This window comes from Brachyhypopomus gauderio, unplaced genomic scaffold (genome assembly GCF_052324685.1).
Source record: "Brachyhypopomus gauderio isolate BG-103 unplaced genomic scaffold, BGAUD_0.2 sc168, whole genome shotgun sequence".
NCBI classification, from domain to species: domain Eukaryota; kingdom Metazoa; phylum Chordata; class Actinopteri; order Gymnotiformes; family Hypopomidae; genus Brachyhypopomus; species Brachyhypopomus gauderio.
In genome coordinates this window covers 232325-249599 of record NW_027506989.1, presented here as the reverse complement: position 1 = coordinate 249599, position 17275 = coordinate 232325, and the positions used below count along the sequence as shown (strand labels likewise).

General features: G+C 43.1%; 1 protein-coding gene across 3 annotated transcripts; it reads right to left on the bottom strand.

Annotated features, from left to right (window-relative positions):
• Nucleotides 1–780: 780 nt before the first annotated feature.
• Nucleotides 781–16787, bottom strand: LOC143501297 (metabotropic glutamate receptor 1-like). 3 transcript variants are annotated; one of them, XM_076994946.1, is made up of 10 exons: nucleotides 16687–16787; nucleotides 15449–16302; nucleotides 14182–14431; nucleotides 12184–12419; nucleotides 11944–11955; nucleotides 9091–9337; nucleotides 8725–8893; nucleotides 8351–8477; nucleotides 3942–4872; nucleotides 781–3435 (listed from the first exon to the last, which is right to left on the bottom strand). In XM_076994946.1, the coding sequence occupies exons 2-10, from the start codon at nucleotides 16155–16157 to the stop codon at nucleotides 2592–2594; spliced, it is 3525 nt and encodes a 1174-aa protein (XP_076851061.1). In that variant the 5' UTR covers nucleotides 16158–16302; nucleotides 16687–16787; the 3' UTR covers nucleotides 781–2591. The 3 variants fall into 3 exon arrangements, with proteins under 3 accessions (XP_076851061.1, XP_076851062.1, XP_076851063.1); XM_076994948.1 differs by having other exon boundaries at nucleotides 3158–3400; XM_076994947.1 differs by lacking the exon at nucleotides 11944–11955.
• Between the last annotated feature and the right edge of the window lie 488 nt (nucleotides 16788–17275).

Here is a 17275-nt window from a genome sequence, read left to right as displayed (position 1 = left end):
ATGGCTATAAAACAACAATCAGCTTTTCTTTTGTTCAAGGAAATCAGTTACATTAATGACTGATCATCTTGTTCAAGATGAAGATTACTATGCCTTAAATCATGATGATCCATACCAGGAAGAACCCAGTGATTCACTAAATGCTGGAGGTGAAAGCAATCATTGGAATATATGTGCTACCTTCACATATGGTACCAACACAGCACTAGAGCAGCACTCCATGAAGCACTCTGTTCTAGGGAGGGTTTTTTTAAATATAATAGATATCTTGTAGGATCACAGCTCCCTAACATCTTGGGGGAGGAGCTTTTAGGTTCTCAACTCCCTTATACACCTGGAGGGGCAATTAGAACATTGTGAGCTTAAACATTTTTTTTATTGTGTGGATATATGGATTAAATATTCATGTAGGCTATGGTTTCAGTGTATGTAAAGGATATAGAAAGTTAAGATGGGTGAGGATGCTTCCAATGTCCACAGTCCATTGTCCATAATATCCTAATGGGATATTATTTAAAGTGTCTCCAATTTTTGCTAGTACTGAAATCCTTGTACAAAGTATTTTCATTTATCTGTTGCAGGTAAAATACTCCTGCACCAGTAAAGCAGAACAAATGTGATCAAATATACTCAAATAAACTCAAATAAACAAATGTATAGTCAAATGATCTCTCTGCACACAGATTCTGTGCTATATGGATGTACTCCAGTAACCAGTAATATTTATCATATCTTTTGTGAAAACTGTAAATTATGTACAATAACAACCCTGAGAACACATTTACAAAAACATATAGTATTTAATTTAACATGACTAAGAAAACATATTTATATATGTTTTTAACTAATCACCATACAGTGCATATTTTGTCTATCTGAGGAAACAAAAAGCTTATCGTAGGCTTAATATCCATCTACATACAGAATAATAGGAAGCAAGGATTTGCAGACAGCAGGGAAATGCTACACTACAAAGATGTTTTTAGGGGTTAGGGAGCTAACTCAGGCTTAAACGTAAAGTAAATCTAAGCTCAATCGAAATGACCTTAAATGCTTGCTAACCTCTCACCCTTGTGTATTAGTACAGTATGCACAAAGTATTATGACAGTATGACACTGATCCTGCTACAGCTGTGGTATGAGTTCAAGCCTATACGATGCTATTAAGTATGAGAGGGAACAATATTGCACTGAAAATAACTTTATACTATATAACAATCATAAATATTAAGCTAAAATTTAGCAAAATACAAGACAATATTCTATGATCACTTAACAATTTAGAACAATTTTAATAAATCTGGATGTGACTTAAATGGTTATAACTGAATGCATGATGATGCTGCCTATGCTCTGAAACCTTGAGCATGCTACTAACAGAGAATGTCAGCCACACATGTGATTAAAGCTACATTCTGGAGTGATTAAAGCTACATTCTGGAGAAACTGCCGTCGGTGGCCCTGTGGAGCAAAAGCGCTTCCCTAATTATCTATAATACATTGACTTTATGAAGAGTTTGTGGCACGTGAAATGGACAGAAGCTGAAGAGACATTTAATTTGGAGACGACACAGTTACGTAGCAGACAGAGCACTCTACACACCGCAGTTTGAAAAAGGACCAAAAGGGGAAATCAGGTCAAAGCCTTAGAATGCAAAGGAACGTTTGACATTACCAGAATGTGTGTGCTGTACTGGGGTTATGACCATTTAAATTGCTTTTTTGAGCAATCTATCATTTGCTACATGTAGAGGTTTAGACTAAATGTATTGATTAAAAGAATTGTATAAATAAATGGGAACCACCAGGTTAATCTGTACAGAATATTAATGTTGTAAACATTCACAGATCTCACATAAAAATGTAGATAAAAAACAAACTACAAAAATGCTTTGACAAAAAGACATCACAACACTGATGTGTAGATATAACAGTTCAGTTTCCTACAGCTTAACAAGCTTCTGACAGTTATCTATCTATATATTTATATTTTTGTTAATTTATACCTAAATTACTGCATATGTTTATGTTATAATATTCTTACAAGAATGTTTGTGCCATCTTTAGAATATGATGTTGTTTAATATCGTTATGTTATCTTACTAAAGGTCGAGGTTTCATTTCAACTTAGAAAAGTTGCATTGGTGGTAGAAATCACATTCAATTTACATATTCTACTTGCTACAGTTTAGGCATTTTATTAATAATGCTTAAATCTTCATTTATTGCTACATACACACTCATACATATTTATGAGAGTCCATTTGACCATATGATAAAATCAAACATAAACTGTGTAGTCTGGAAAGAAGTGATAATGTATTTGTTGTCAGCTTGTCAAATGCTGAAAAATTCTTTTAAATCACAAACACTTATTCCAAATGCAAGTGTCCATAGTGAAATCCTGAAGTTTACTTTTCCTTTGAAATTACTTGCAAAAAACAAAAAATAAAAAAACTCCCTTACAGGACGAGTCAGATTTTTGCTCATGTTTGGTTATTATATTGCAATCCAGAGACACCAAATGACGTGATACTTGATGAGGGTCGCTTATTGTGTTTGGTTTTTTTTCTGTGTTTTTTAAAGCTCACTCACAGGGTAGATGAGCTCTGTTTGTAGTCTCTGAGGATGACAGACGCGTATGTGACACTCGGCGGTGTGCACAGGATGGATTCAGACACGGGGGAGTTGGGTATGGGGCTGCCGGCACCCACAGAGTCCCGGAAAGGAGAGGGGGGCATGAGGGACACGGAGTCCCCCATCGCATGCTTAACCTGCACCAGGTCCTCCTCATCGTGGATTTGCGCATTGTCATACATGTAGCCGTGGAGGAGACCGAACTGCTCACCCTCCACCTCCTCCTCTTCCTCCTCCTCCTCGTCCTCCTCCTCCAGAGGGGAGATTGGCTCCTTCGAGTAAGGGCCCAGCAGGTTTGGGAGGATGAGGGGTGGGTAGGCAGGCCTCATCCCAGCGTCCGGGTCAGGCATGTTAATAATGTCGTCCAGATCAGACATGCTGGAGGTGAGCTCGCCCACCACCTCCTGAAGGAGGTCCGCGGTAGCGTGCTGGGGGAGGATGCGTTTGTGTGGCAGGTGCTGCTCGGGGGTGTAAAGCTGTTGCTCCACAACCCCTTCCTTCATAGGCTTGATGTCAGGCTCCTGCCTGTGAGCGATCATAGCAGGGCTGACTGGGGGGTTGTATCTGACTGGGTCGCCCTCATCCTCCTCAGCTACATTGTACAGAGTCTTGGTGCTTAGGTCTGAGAACTCCAGGCCTGTGTTATGGTAGGTATTAGTTAGAGGTTTGATGACAGCCATCTGATTGGAGCCGGCCTCCTGTCTCTTCACATGCACAGACAGTCTGTGCCACATGTGTTCTCCTTTCGGAGGATGTCTTGAACCTGGTTCAGACCATGACACAGACTTTCCATTAGAACTATGAACAAAATAAAGATGGCAGTTATTTCACAGGAACCAAGAAAGGTGGACACAAGAACAACATTTCTGGTTCATGTAAAAATTGCTGTCAGTTTGTTTGATCACGCATTATAATTTGAATGTATAAACAAATATTTACTAAATATTTGTTTTCTGTTCGTTGTTATATTGCATTGAAGAATTAAATTTCAATAATTTCTTTGTTTAAGTTCTACTTAAGCAATGATTCATGTAATGGTGATTAAACGGTTCTATAGAGGCTTATATGGAGCAGAGCGTCTCTTGTCCCTGTTGCTGAGACCCCCTGGGTGTGTCTGTTTTAATTGCAGTCGACCTGCAAATCAGAGATGTCTGCACAAGCTGTTAATTGAAGGCTGCCCCTGAAATGGCATGACCTGAAGGTCTCGAGTGGCGCGTGAATTACGAGACCGGGCCCGTGGGTACTGGTACTCACGCAACAGGACGGAGAGAGGCTGTCCTACACTGCAGCTGAGCAGGACTTACTTTGCGCTCCCGGGGCCGTTCTTCTTCCGCTTAAACATGTTGATGAGGCTGTTGCTCCTGCAGGCGATCTTGCCGTCGCCCACGTGCATGCGCACGACGTCCGACGTGGTGAAGGCGCTCCGCACGTTGCGCTCCGGCTTGGCGATGATGATGTACATCTTGGGCGTGAACATGCAGCCCAGCGCCACGGTGACGCTCAGGCTGACGGAGAACGAGGTGGTGATGATCTTGTAGTTGGAGCCGAAGTAGATGGGCACAAAGGCCAGCCAGATGATGCAGGTGGTGTACATGGTGAAGGCGATGTACTTGGCCTCGTTGAAGTTGGCCGGCACGTTGCGCGTCTTGAAGGCGTAGTAGGTGCAGCTGAGGATGAGCAGGCCGTTGTAGCCCAGCGGCGCCACCATGCCCATGTTGCTGGTATTGCAGATGAGATAGACCTCCCGGATGCTGGGGTAAGACTTGACGGGTTCTGGGGGTTCTAGGATGATGAGCGTCACCTCCAGTGTGAGCTGCACGCTGATCAGGACGAAGGCAATGACCACCTGGGCCCAGGCGCTCATGAAGCGCGGCTTCCGCGTGCAGATCTTCTTCTTGCTGCCCGCCAGAATTCGTGCAATGCGGTTGGTCTTGGTGACCAGGGCTGAGTAGCACATAGAGGCCGATAAGCCCACCAGGAGGCGCTGCAGGTAACAGGAGGCCACGGAGGGCCGGGCTATGAGAGTGAAGGGACAGATGTAGCCCAGGAAGATCCCAGCCAAGATGATGTAGCAGAGCTCACGGCTGGAGGACTTCACCACCGGCGTGTCTCTGTAGAGGATGAAGACGAATGTGACAAAGCTGGTCACCAGGATGCCCAGACACGAGAAGACCACAGCTACGATGGACTCAGCATGGCTCCACTCCAGGTAGCGCAGAGGAATGGGCTCACAGCCTGTGGAGACAATTACAAAACAAAAATCTAATTACAAGACAATTACAAAGCAAAACTCTGTAAACTATAAACAAATATGATTTGTTTGGCCAATCACTAAAGGATTCAAAATTCAAGGAAGCAAGCTGTTGCATATTTTACTGATAGTAAAAGTGACTGCAGTAAGAGTCTGGAGAGGGTTCATGAGGGTCCATCTCCATTTATTTGATGTCTGAACGAGCAAACAGTTCTAATGCCAAGTTTGAAAAGTGATAGAATTTCTGCAGGATTCATCTTATACGACAGACAAAAAGGTAAATATGGAAGAAAAGCTTTTAAATAAAAGTTTGTATTCTGTGCTTATATGCCGGTGCCCAAAGTACTTTTGGTAATCATGTCAGAATAATATATAAATAAATATAAATATATATAAATAAATATAAACACACTAAGTGAGGCCAGCAGGGGGCAGAGATTTGGAATTAGTTACATGAACGCAAAAGATATAAATGATAAATAACAAAGGCGTGTGGCTTGGATTGCCTGTTTCTGCTGTAATATTGGCCATCTGCGTGTGACCAGTTCTCCAATGCACCAAGTGCTAAAGTAGGTTTCCAGTTCAACTAAAAATAAACAGACTCTCCACTAAGGGAGTGGCCGTAAGACAGAGCCAGGCCAGGGGAGGGAAGGGGGACTGCGGCAAGAGAGAGGCTACAGCATCCACCTGGGGGCGCTCTGGAGCAGCAGAAGCTCCCCACACTGCTGACACCAACATTCATCACTCTCGTGCCGCTTCGTGTATGCACACTAATGGGTTACTGAGTTAAAGAGTTAACGAGCTTGGTCACAAATCAGCTAATTAGAGAACGATCTATGACATAAAGAGACCAATGTGTTAGCAATATATTGAGACATATCTAATGTACCTGTCCCGATTACCATGTCCTGACATACTATATGTATCAAACATTGTGACATTGTATAACCCAAAAATATATTCTTTTGAAGTATCAGTGCCTAAGTTACCCAGATGTAAAGGAGCAGCCTTAAAATGTGTTCAATGTATCATGCATTGAACTAACATATACATACACAGGTAGGACAATATATAAGAGGGTAGATTTGACATTGAACATCACAGGAGACCTTTGAAAACAGGCCAGAAAAGCAAGAAGTAGGTCTGTTATAAAGTGCACCGAGAGAGCAATCTGTAAAATGATAAATAGCCTTCAGGTGTCAGGAGAAACCTTTTGAAAATAGGACAAAGCAGTATTCTTCAACAACCAAATCACAATATGAGTCTTTAACTTTGGTATGGATCTTTGGATGAATTATAATAATTTGGACTTTACAGGAACAGAGTCCAAAAAGATTCACATCGTACCCTTTGTGCTGAGTGGAAGCTGACTCTGGACTCTGTGACTCATCCAGGAAAAGGATGGAGCCAGTGGCCTGATTGCCATGAACATCTTTACTAGCTGCTCTAACTACCCCTGCACATTTACTAGTGGCTCTACCTACCCCTACACATTTACTAGTGGCTCTAACTACCCCTGCACATTTAGTAGTGGCTCTAACTACCCCTGCACATTTAGTAGTGGCTCTAACTACCCCTGCACATTTAGTAGTAACTCTAACTACCCCTGCACATTTACTAGTGGCTCTACCTACCCCTGCACATTTACTAGCTGTTCTAACTACCTCTCCACATTTACTAGTGGCTCTAACTACCCCTGCACATTTACTAGCTGCTCTAACTACCCCTGCACATTTACTAGTGGCTCTACCTACCCCTGCAAATTTACTAGCTGCTCTAACTACCCCTGCACATTTACTAGCTGCTCTAACTTCCTCTACACATTTACTAGCTGCTCTAACTACCCCTGCACATTTACTAGTGGCTCCAACTACCCCTGCACATTTACTAGCTGCTCTAACTACCCCTGCACATTTACTAGTGGCTCTAACTACCCCTGCACATTTACTAGTGGCTCTAACTACCCCTGCACATTTACTAGCTGCTCTAACTACCCCTGCACATTTACTAGTGGCTCTAACTACCCCTGCACATTTACTAGCTGCTCTACCTACCCCTGCACATTTACTAGCTGCTCTAACTACCCCTGCACATTTAGTAGTGGCTCTAACTACCCCTGCACATTTACTAGCTGCTCTAACTACCCCTGCACATTTACTAGTGGCTCTACCTACCCCTGCACATTTACTAGCTGCTCTAACTACCCCTGCACATTTAGTAGTGGCTCTAACTACCCCTGCACATGTACTAGCTGCTCTAACTACCCCTGCACATTTACTAGTGGCTCTACCTACCCTTGCACATTTACTAGCTGCTCTAACTACCTCTGCACATTTACTAGTGGCTCTACCTACCCCTGCACATTTATTAGTGGCTCTACCTTCCCCTGCACATTTACTAGCTGCTCTAACTACCCCTGCACATTTACTAGTGGCTCTACCTACCCCTGCACATTTACTAGTGGCTCTAACTACCCCTGCACATTTACTAGTGGCTCTACCTACCCCTGCACATTTACTAGCTGCTCTAACTACCTCTGCACATTTACTAGTGGCTCTACCTACCCCTGCACATTTACTAGTTGCTCTAACTACCCCTGCACATTTACTAGTGGCTCTACCTATCCCTGCACATTTACTAGTGGCTCTAACTACCCCTGCACATTTACTAGTGGCTCTACCTCCCCCTGCACATTTACTAGCTGCTCTAACTACCCCTGCACATTTACTAGTGGCTCTACCTACCCCTGCACATTTACTAGTGGCTCTACCTACCTCTGCACATTTACTAGCTGCTCTAACTACCCCTGCACATTTACTAGCTGCTCTAACTACCCCTGCACTACTAGCTGCTCTAACTACCCCTGCACTACTAGCTGCTCTACCTACCCCTGCACATTTACTAGTGGCTCTAACTACCCCTGCACTACTAGCTGCTCTAACTACCCCTGCACATTTACTAGTGGCTCTAACTACCCCTGCACATTTATTAGTTGCTCTACCTACCCCTGCACATTTACTAGCTGCTCTAACTACCCCTGCACATTTACTAGCTGCTCTAACTACCCCTGCACATTTACTAACTGCTCTAACTACCCCTGCACATTTACTAGTGGCTCTACCTACCCCTGCACATTTACTAGTTGCTCTACCTACCCCTGCACATTTAGTAGTGGCTCTACCTACCTCTGCACATTTACTAGCTGCTCTAACTACCCCTGCACATTTACTAGTTGCTCTACCTACCCCTGCACATTTACTAGCTGCTCTAACTACCCCTGCACATTTACTAGTTGCTCTACCTACCCCTGCACATTTACCAGTGGTTCTAACTACCCCTGCACTACTAGCTGCTCTAACTACCCCTGCACATTTACTAGCTGCTCTTGCTGTGCAGCTCCAGTGTGCTGCAGGTCTCCAGCGTGAGAGCCACATGGACAGTGAGACTGAAGAGTTGTGCTACCTTGCAGTTCTTCATCAGGCCACCAGCCCAGCTCACACGCCTTGCAGGTAAACTCATCCTGGACGTACTCGTTATCCTTGCAGGCTGTGCAGATCCAGCAGCAGCTCACCTCTCCTTTCCTGATCACCTGGAGGGGGAGCGTAAGAGGAACAGCACACACCTGCTAGATACACCACTCCACTATTTCTCAATACTACTTGTAAGTGGGTAGTCACAGTAGTCACATATTTTGTCACACAGCTTGTTGTCAGAACAGAAAAGAACTCTGTCGCCTCTGTAGAAAACAGATCTTCTCTCTTTCTCTTCCCTACTGTTACCATCCATTTCTCCATACATGTCATGTGACCATTTTCCTGTTATACTCAAAGCCTCACCTTGATCTCTCCTTTAGAGCAGGGTTCACTGCAGACTGAGCGCACCATCTCACTCCTGTTCATCTGGATTGTGAAGTCATCAATACTCAGGATGCCCTCGTGCCAGGAGCCCACGTTGATGTAGTCATACACACCAGGGGTCACATGCTGCAGATTCATTATGTCATACCTGAGACGGAAGGGTAGAATGCTGCTATCCTTTCTAAAGAAAATACCCAGCATGCACTTCTTCAACCAACCAAAAGCTAAAGTCCCCCCCCCCAAGTCACCATAGTCACTACAAAAGAAAATGAAGATTATTTTAAAATGTACAATACAAAAACAAGACATTAGAAATATATGATCTACACTTAAAAAATGAAATACCTGCCAGGTGAATCCCCATTCTCATCAAACCACACGTCCTCCCCAGACACTCCAGTGAAGGAGGTCTTGAGCAGGAAATCCAGGAGTTTGCTGCCGTCGATGGCATCCATGGCCTCACACAGGCCCTGGTGGCCCGGGCACAGGTGCTGGTGCATGTCATGGAGACCATGTGCCATAGCATAGATGGCATTGATGACAAAACCCATCTTACTGTCCTGCACGTAGTTCTCCTCCAGGTTCTCATAACCTGCCAATACAAACAGGACTGACATGAAGTCACCATTTCCTACATGTATTGAGAGTTTGGTTTCTGATTAATGTGCAAAATCACACAGCCGTTCATAGAACTATCCTGTTTTTAGCAGCATCCGCATGGCCACATATTTCAGCAATGGTAAATCATCCTAGAGTTCCAGACAGTGTAGTGGAGAGAATAGAGAATGATAGGGTGTCCAAAGACCCATGATTCCTCCAATGCTAAGGGCAGCAGGACACATTACACACTCTTTCAAATCAAAAGACCGGCATCATTAGACCAGAGGATTAAAAGCATGCTTGCTTCGTTGGAGACACAGTTCTTTTCTGCAATCCCACAGTATTTTAATTAGTAATGGATGTTATTGTTGTTAACTGGGTGAAGAAATTAATAATTTACTCATAATACTTTCATTCTGGCTGTTTCCCACCACAAATCAGAATAGAGATGACACACTACTGTTCTAAAAATCCCAGAAACATAATTGTTATGGTTTAGGAGCCACCATAACGTGAAAGGAAACAGCAAATGTCAAAGGACACCCTATCAGTGGACAGCGCCTTGTGATCTGGACCAAAGGACAGCCTATCAGTGCACAGCGCCTTGTGATCTGGACCAAAGGACAGCCTATCAGTGCACAGCGCTTTGTGATCTGGACCAAGCCGGCAGGAAAAGCAGCATCAGGCATTACAGCTGATGATTTTGCAGAGAAAGAAACAAATCTATTAAAATAACGTGGGCTACATCTCATTAGGATGAGACTTTCAGTTCAACTTATCCATTTAAGTGGGATGCAGCAAGCTGGATGCAGCAGACAAAACCAAGACATGCTTTATGAGAACCGGTGCCTTTTCACTCATGAGATTAAACATGTTATATCTGCCCTCATGATATTACGCAGAAGGTTGAGACTACTGTAGAAATAGCAGAGAATAAATTACATAAATTATAAAATACGATGTTTATTACACTCATCAGCACTCTCTCTGTACAATAATATATTGCATTCATAGCCATAATACAGGGTAACATATTTCAGCAGTTGTTCATGGCTGGAGGAAAAGGAAAGCGTGTGAATCAGACTTATTTGAGCTTGAAACGTCCTCCTGTGTCTGCTCTGTGTTTTCGTGCCAATTAAAAGCGTGCTGTGATTTGCTACATAAGCATTAACAGGGCCATGTTTTGGTCCCCATCTTTCCAGCCTGTGAGCTTTCAGTGACATCTTCTGAGAATGTGAATTGTCCTTTGGCTATAGCTAAACTGGGACAAAAACACTGAAAATCAGATACTAAGGAAGAAAAGAGACAAGAAATAGCTAAAAAAATTGTCATTGAAGTTGTACTTTAGAAATGACTTGCAAAGGAGACAAGCCAGTATTGTGATCCTACTGTGATCCTGTATATGTATGATAAAGTGCCTGATTTATCCCATTCTCTGCCAACGTGCACTGCAACTGCGACATTACTGTGACGCTAAAGCCATGATTTGTGTATATCATAAGTATCATATAAAGACACACATTTGTTCAATAGTGCAGAGAGAAGTGGTTTAGGGAGAGCATACACGGAGATATTAGAAATGCATTCACAGCTGCTGTCTTTATTCTGAACCCTCTGATTCAGATCTCATTGTGTGCATAAGCAACCAAAGGTGCATGGTGGCCCGTAAGGTTCCCTCTTTGGAACATGCAGCAAAGCCAGTTGGCGTGTGATAGCTAACATCAGTGTTATTGGGATCTAAAGTCATATACAAGAAAGTGTCCAGGGTTATTATCTGCAGTTCACAGAACATCCCAATAACTTCATATATATTAGAGGTCTACCGATACACATTATTTGTTCTTTATTGTGTTGTATTATTACTACTATGACGATCAGCATCAACAATCAACAATTATGACAAGCACATACTTGCAGACTTTAATGACCATGATGATATAATGATCTGAAGATACAATACATGATTGTGTGATATCAGTTGACCTCTATCTATATTGCTGAAGTAGGGAGAATCCAAGCTATCCATTCAGGAATATTTACTTACCATCTCGTAGCTCTAGATAGAGAAATAATAGAGGTAACAGAACAGCACACTATGACTATTTCTTGGTGTCAGCATTTGTAAAAAGGTATTTGTTACTGTGCTATATGTTCCTAACCTTTATTAAAGAAGGCTTAAGAGTGCAAGTGTATGGCTTATGTCGCTTCAGTCTGTGGAGAAAGTAAATGAAATGAAAACAGGATGACGAGATGTGTGCAAACAGGATGGAAAAGAAGTAAAAAAAAACGTAAACCAGATCAGACATAAACCAGATCAGACATGAACCAGATCAGACAGCAATAGTTGCGTGCTTGTCTATATTTACGTTTGTCCTGGAAATAACTCGACTGTTTGATTTACGGCAACATTTAGGAATGTTCAGATGAAAACGTAAATATATCACACAGTTAATGAAGATGGACAAAAGTATTTGTGACTTTGAAAACATGCTTGTTGAGCATTGTTTTACGCAGTCTAATGCTTATGCTAGTGTTTGTGGAGCATATCGATAAGCTAATTGCTTATACTAAACAAGAAGCAAAACAAAAACAATTTACCTAGGTCACCATCTTAGTCAGCAGAGAAATGATTCAAAATACAAACAGATCAAAAGAGGACAAGGTTTGTAATACAGGCATTCACAATTCAAGAGGACAGCGCTTCATAGATTTTCTCTTCATGAGCCCATCATTCTTTAATTGTGCATGTTACCTGCTTCTCTTGGAGTCCCCACTCACACTCACACTCCCCATTCCTTGGTTACCTGCAGCAGAGACTGTCCCAGAGCTCACACTCACCTGAGCAGTTCTTCCTGTAGTTTGCGTTCTCCTGCGGGTGTCCGGGGATGCGACACTGGAAGCGATGTTGCCAGAACTCGGCGAACCACGGGTTCCTGGTGTTCGTCTTCAGGCGCAACTTCAGGAAGTATTCATTAAAGGACGTGACCTCCTCTGTCTGAAGCTTCATGGTGATGCCACCTGCTGCTTCCTGCTCATAGCCTTCCACCACCTCGTCTCGATCCGCCCAGCCGTCACTAACGGGAGCAGGTCGCGAAGTCTCATTAGTCTCTTAATTACTGCCGGCTTCTTTTACGGATTCACACCTACGATGCCGGAACAATAGGAGCGACAAACACTGACACACGTGAGTGAACTGACCTAGTTTAGCACAAGCTTCCTAAACTTGGCACATCCTCCCGTCCCTTCCTTTGACGCCATGGGATTTTACTGAAGAAATGCTTGTTTTCTACCTCAGTACTTTCATTAGGCTGAGACCACAGAAATATGATCTGATGAAGTTTTCAATCTAACTTAATAACATTTTTGTAAATGTGAACATAACTGAATAATGTTTTACAATCTTTTTTTATATGTTTTATATATAGGATATACTGTCATATACTGTCAGACAGGATTACTCTCAAGTACTGAGTCTGGCAACATTAAAAGCAGCTCATTACAAAGCCATCGAGGTGCTTTTTTGAGCATGTCTTCAGATGGCCTTCTCTCTCAGGCATCAGCAGGATTCAGCTATGCTGCTGCAGCTCTTCGAGTGGGATCAGAAAAGTCAGGACGTCAGTAGATGGGAGGCCTCCTTTGCAGGCCTTCGTGTACAGTACAGACACACTTTCAGAATTCAGAACTGTCCAGTGATCATGCATCAGACACATGTCAGAATAGTACAGTGACCGTTTGTTTTTCCTCTTGAAAAAGATTAATTTGTGTGGCTACTCGGTGCCACCACAGCCATCTGTCTCTCAGCACCCTCTCCATAACGTGTGCCAAGAATGGCCTATTCTTAGGTGCCTGATCATAGTATGTAGGCAACTCACTTCTTGCAACTGATGGATACTAGTGTTTCTTGAATTAATAAAGTGCAATTAATCCAACTACTTAAGCAGTTTTCAGGGATACATATCGAGTCCTGTGAACATATATAGAAGAAACATCCCAGTCACGAATTACACACTATGAATCTGATAGTCACTTTGAGAACTTGTCTGACTATCTCAGAGTCACTGGTGCTGTTTTCCTAAGTTACTGCAAAGCTTTGAATTAGCCCCTTTCGAAACACTCTCCTTGACCCAGAATAGAACAGCCTTGGCCAATTCATGTTCTCTTTTTCAGTCCTCAGAGACGTCCCTAGCGGCTGGAGAGTAGAAAAAAAATATTTCATCTTAACAAAAAAAAAAAAAAGGGTATCCGCCTGCTGAGGGAGAACATGCAGTCTGTCAAAGAACAACATCCCACAGTCCGTCACTCTGATATCTTCTGAATATGAAACCAGCTGCATCACTGCTTTAAAATCAGCGATTTCATGATCATTTCATTTCTGTGTCCAATAGTCCACAATTCATGGAAATATGAAGGGTTTAAATTAATGTCCTTTAAAGAGCATTTAACTGCAGCCCTGGATAGTGATACTACACAAAGGAGGAGACTTCACACACAGTTCTTATCTGGCAAGCAGGCTGTTGACCTCCACAAGTATCTATCGGTATGATCTGACCCAGTAGGACAGTGTGGATGTATTATGCATGAGCTGACATCTTCAAGGGGATGTAGACGTAGGAATGTCCTGCCTGACCTGAGGAGAAATCGTATCCCTGCTAGGTTTCTGCTGGTTTACCGCATGGTGGTTTTAGAATCAAACAAACGCTAGCTCTAGTTTCCATGACAAACAAACTCTCAAACGTTCCAAAGTCCTTTCAGAGTAAGCATGAGTCTTAAAGGGGAAAAACAAATCAAGCGTATCAATAATTGACTGGTGCGGTGCCCGTCGGTGGCGTTAATTACCTTCCAATGAGGAGGAACTCTCCTGCTACGCCGAGGCGCCTCATGGCCATTAGGAGGCCGCGGACGGTCATGCCCTCGCAGAAACACACCACCACCCGCGCCTTGGGCAGCCGCTCGCGAAGCTTGCGCAGCAGACGGTCGAAGTGCTTCTCACCAGCGTTGCTGTAGATCTTGTCAGAGTGAGCGATGCATAAGCCCTCTTGGGAAGCCAGCTCCTTAAAAGCCTCCATCCCACTCTCACCATAGTTCCCTAGAAGAAAATGGATGGACATGGAAGTCTCTGCCTCACCGGGGCCGTTAGGTCAGTGCTCCGAGTGGACTCGTCACATGCTGGGACTGGGGACAGCAGGAGCCTTGTCACCCTAAGCTCCTCTTAGTAATTCTCCTACTCCTGCAAACTAGTTCTTCTCTCTGACTGCTTGACAACAGACATGCACTAAAAGTTCCATGCGTGACTGAGATGAACCTGGAACAAAAGTATCATGCTTAAAGGTAACGTGCCAACAGGTACCTTGCCAACCTCATCCCAATCCATCAGTAGATTAACAATCTGATGATTGTAGTACATGACTAGTGCATGATGCTCAGAGACAAACATCACAAACCTCACAAATATCACCCGGTATAAACTGAAACAGTTTCTGCACCAGCTGCAAAAGCTTTCATTAAAAAAAGTCATTTCAGCTTTCAATTTCACAGTAACTCTGCTATGGAGTTATAATGCACATCATTGTAAACAAACAGAACATATTCCGCAAATATTTCAGGAAGAATTCTCTGACAGAGGGCATGAATATATTGAGCGTAGCGCTGGAAGTGTGAGGATAAGGGAGAGCAGGTCTTTAACTGACCTGCTAAATGCATCATTTACATAAAGTCCCTCTTGGCAGGTTTGCCAGGCAAATGCATCACCTGCCAAGATGCCTTCACTGCTATCTAGGACACGTCTGAAATGACTAGAACACATCAGTATGCTCACCACTCTGAGAACGTCTGAGTGACATGGCCATCCTGTGGCTAACAAATAAGAACAACTATCCATGTCTTTACATACTGTACCAGCTGGCTTCAAACTATTTTTGGTGAACAGACTCTATAACTATGTTATGTAATATTATAACTGAAAACAATTAAATCGCTATGCACAGTAACTGTACAAACCTTTATTTAGATAAACATACACATGGTTCATTACATGTTATAGAGGTTAAGTAAGAGGTTAAGTAAGAGGACTACAGGAATGTGATTTATGCAACTGCTCACTCACCTTCAGTGTGCACAGCCGATACATAAGTCCAGTTATAGCGTTTAACAATGTCCAGAAGGGCCCTGGCCTGTAGCGTGTCAGATGGTACCACTCTTAGGAAATATTTATAGAGAGTTTTATCACTCAGGTCAATGCTGGTGGCAGAGTAAGCGATCTGGGGGATGTTGAACAGCTGCAACAGGTTTTGAACCTGAATGGCCACTGAACTGGACCCAGGACCGATCACACCAGCTATGGGTTTCTTAGTGGCGGGCGGTTGACTCAACGGAGGCCCGTCGAAGCACCACTTCGGACCGTCCCGGTCGTCGCGGATCGAAATGAGGGAGTCCCGTATAAATTCAATACTTTGCTCCAATGCAACTGAGGAGTGCCAGCAGGAGTCCCTGATTTCACAGCCCAAAGTGATGTTGGGTAGAAGGTTGGGGTCGGAGTTTATTCTGTCCAGGGTGTGGAACATGGCCTCGACCCGCTGGATCCCGTACTGCTCCCTGACCTCCCCACACGTCCTCTCTGCCACGTTCTCTGCAGACGGTTGGTGATGTACAGAGAAGAGAGCTCCAATAATTATATCACCGTCCATTCGGGCCACGGAGCGGGTTGCAGCTCTGGGTACCAGTGACCTCTCATAGACGTTTCTTGCCAGTGCGCAAAACAACAAAAGTGACAGAAATAAAATGGTGATAAAATTCATTCTCATTATTCTCCCCATGGTCTTAAATGCTTCGGTTGCTGAATAATATATATATGTAAGCCTGCTGGTGCGAAGAAGCGACGTAGGCGTCCGTTTTCTCCATATTTACCGTATCAACCATTGCTCATTTGCAACTAACTCAAGGCAATCGTCATCAAATATCCTGCGAACAAAAGTGAAAACTCCATCATGCAAAAGTACGAGAAACTTTTCACGAACGTCTTAACCCATTACAATCAATCACCAGGACGTGCGCTTTGCGTAAATCAGCACCATGGACAGAAACATTGTTGCAGTGGAAATAGCTAACTTTATCCTATCGTGTAGTCGTGTAGGTAGGATTATCATTATCTTCTAACAATTTACATTCTTTAAAAATCATCGGTGAAACTTTTTTTTAGCCAGAATGCCAAACACCAAATATCCGAATAGGCTACAAGTTGCAAAAAATCTACGCCAAAAACCTATCAATGTAAATCGTTAGGCAGCGCAGGTTTTGTTTACTGGGACATGCACCGAATGCTCTATAAATACAGTGTATTCTTACCCGAAATCCGAGAACACCTAATCCCGTATCGTCTGCTGGACCATTCAGTCTTAAACTGCAGTTCACTTTCTACTGTGCGTGTAGTTTTTTTTTTCTTCATCCCCGAAACGAGCGCGGATGCCCCCTCCTTTCCATGCTATCACTGCGCCCAAAAGCGGGTCACATCAACCGCAGTGTAGGTTTGATGCAGTGAAAAAGACCAATTATAAAGCTGTGGTAAAGTATTTTAAAACGAATGTTTCACACTAATATTTCCAATGAAGCCGCGTGAGCGAGGCGGGAATTTAGTTGTGTTCATGTTTCACTGGCATTCTCATGAAACTTTTCATGAATCGTTCTACTACGATAATAATTTAATAATTTATTAATTTAAAAACCCATAATTTTCTTCGGGAAAAAACAAATGTACAACATTTTGACAGCCCTGACTGTCCGATAGGGAGGATGCATTATTCTTCTTGAAGATCAGGTCCATGATTGTGTTAGTTTCCTGTGTGTTATTTCTGATCATGAAAATAGAGCAATACCACATAATTTGATTACAGAATTTGAACTAACAAAGAAGACACTTTCTAACAACTACGATGCT

Bases quoted from the DNA above. Each gene is read 5' to 3' on its own strand.
- LOC143501297 (XM_076994946.1), bottom strand. From the start codon at position 16,157: ATGGGGAGAATAATGAGAATGAATTTTATCACCATTTTATTTCTGTCA. The intron at 8,894-9,090 runs GTATTTCATTTT...CTTCCGTCTCAG, and splicing joins AATGGGGATTCACCTGGCAG to GTATGACATAATGAATCTGC. The intron at 8,478-8,724 runs GTGAGGCTTTGA...CTCCCCCTCCAG, and splicing joins GCTCTAAAGGAGAGATCAAG to GTGATCAGGAAAGGAGAGGT.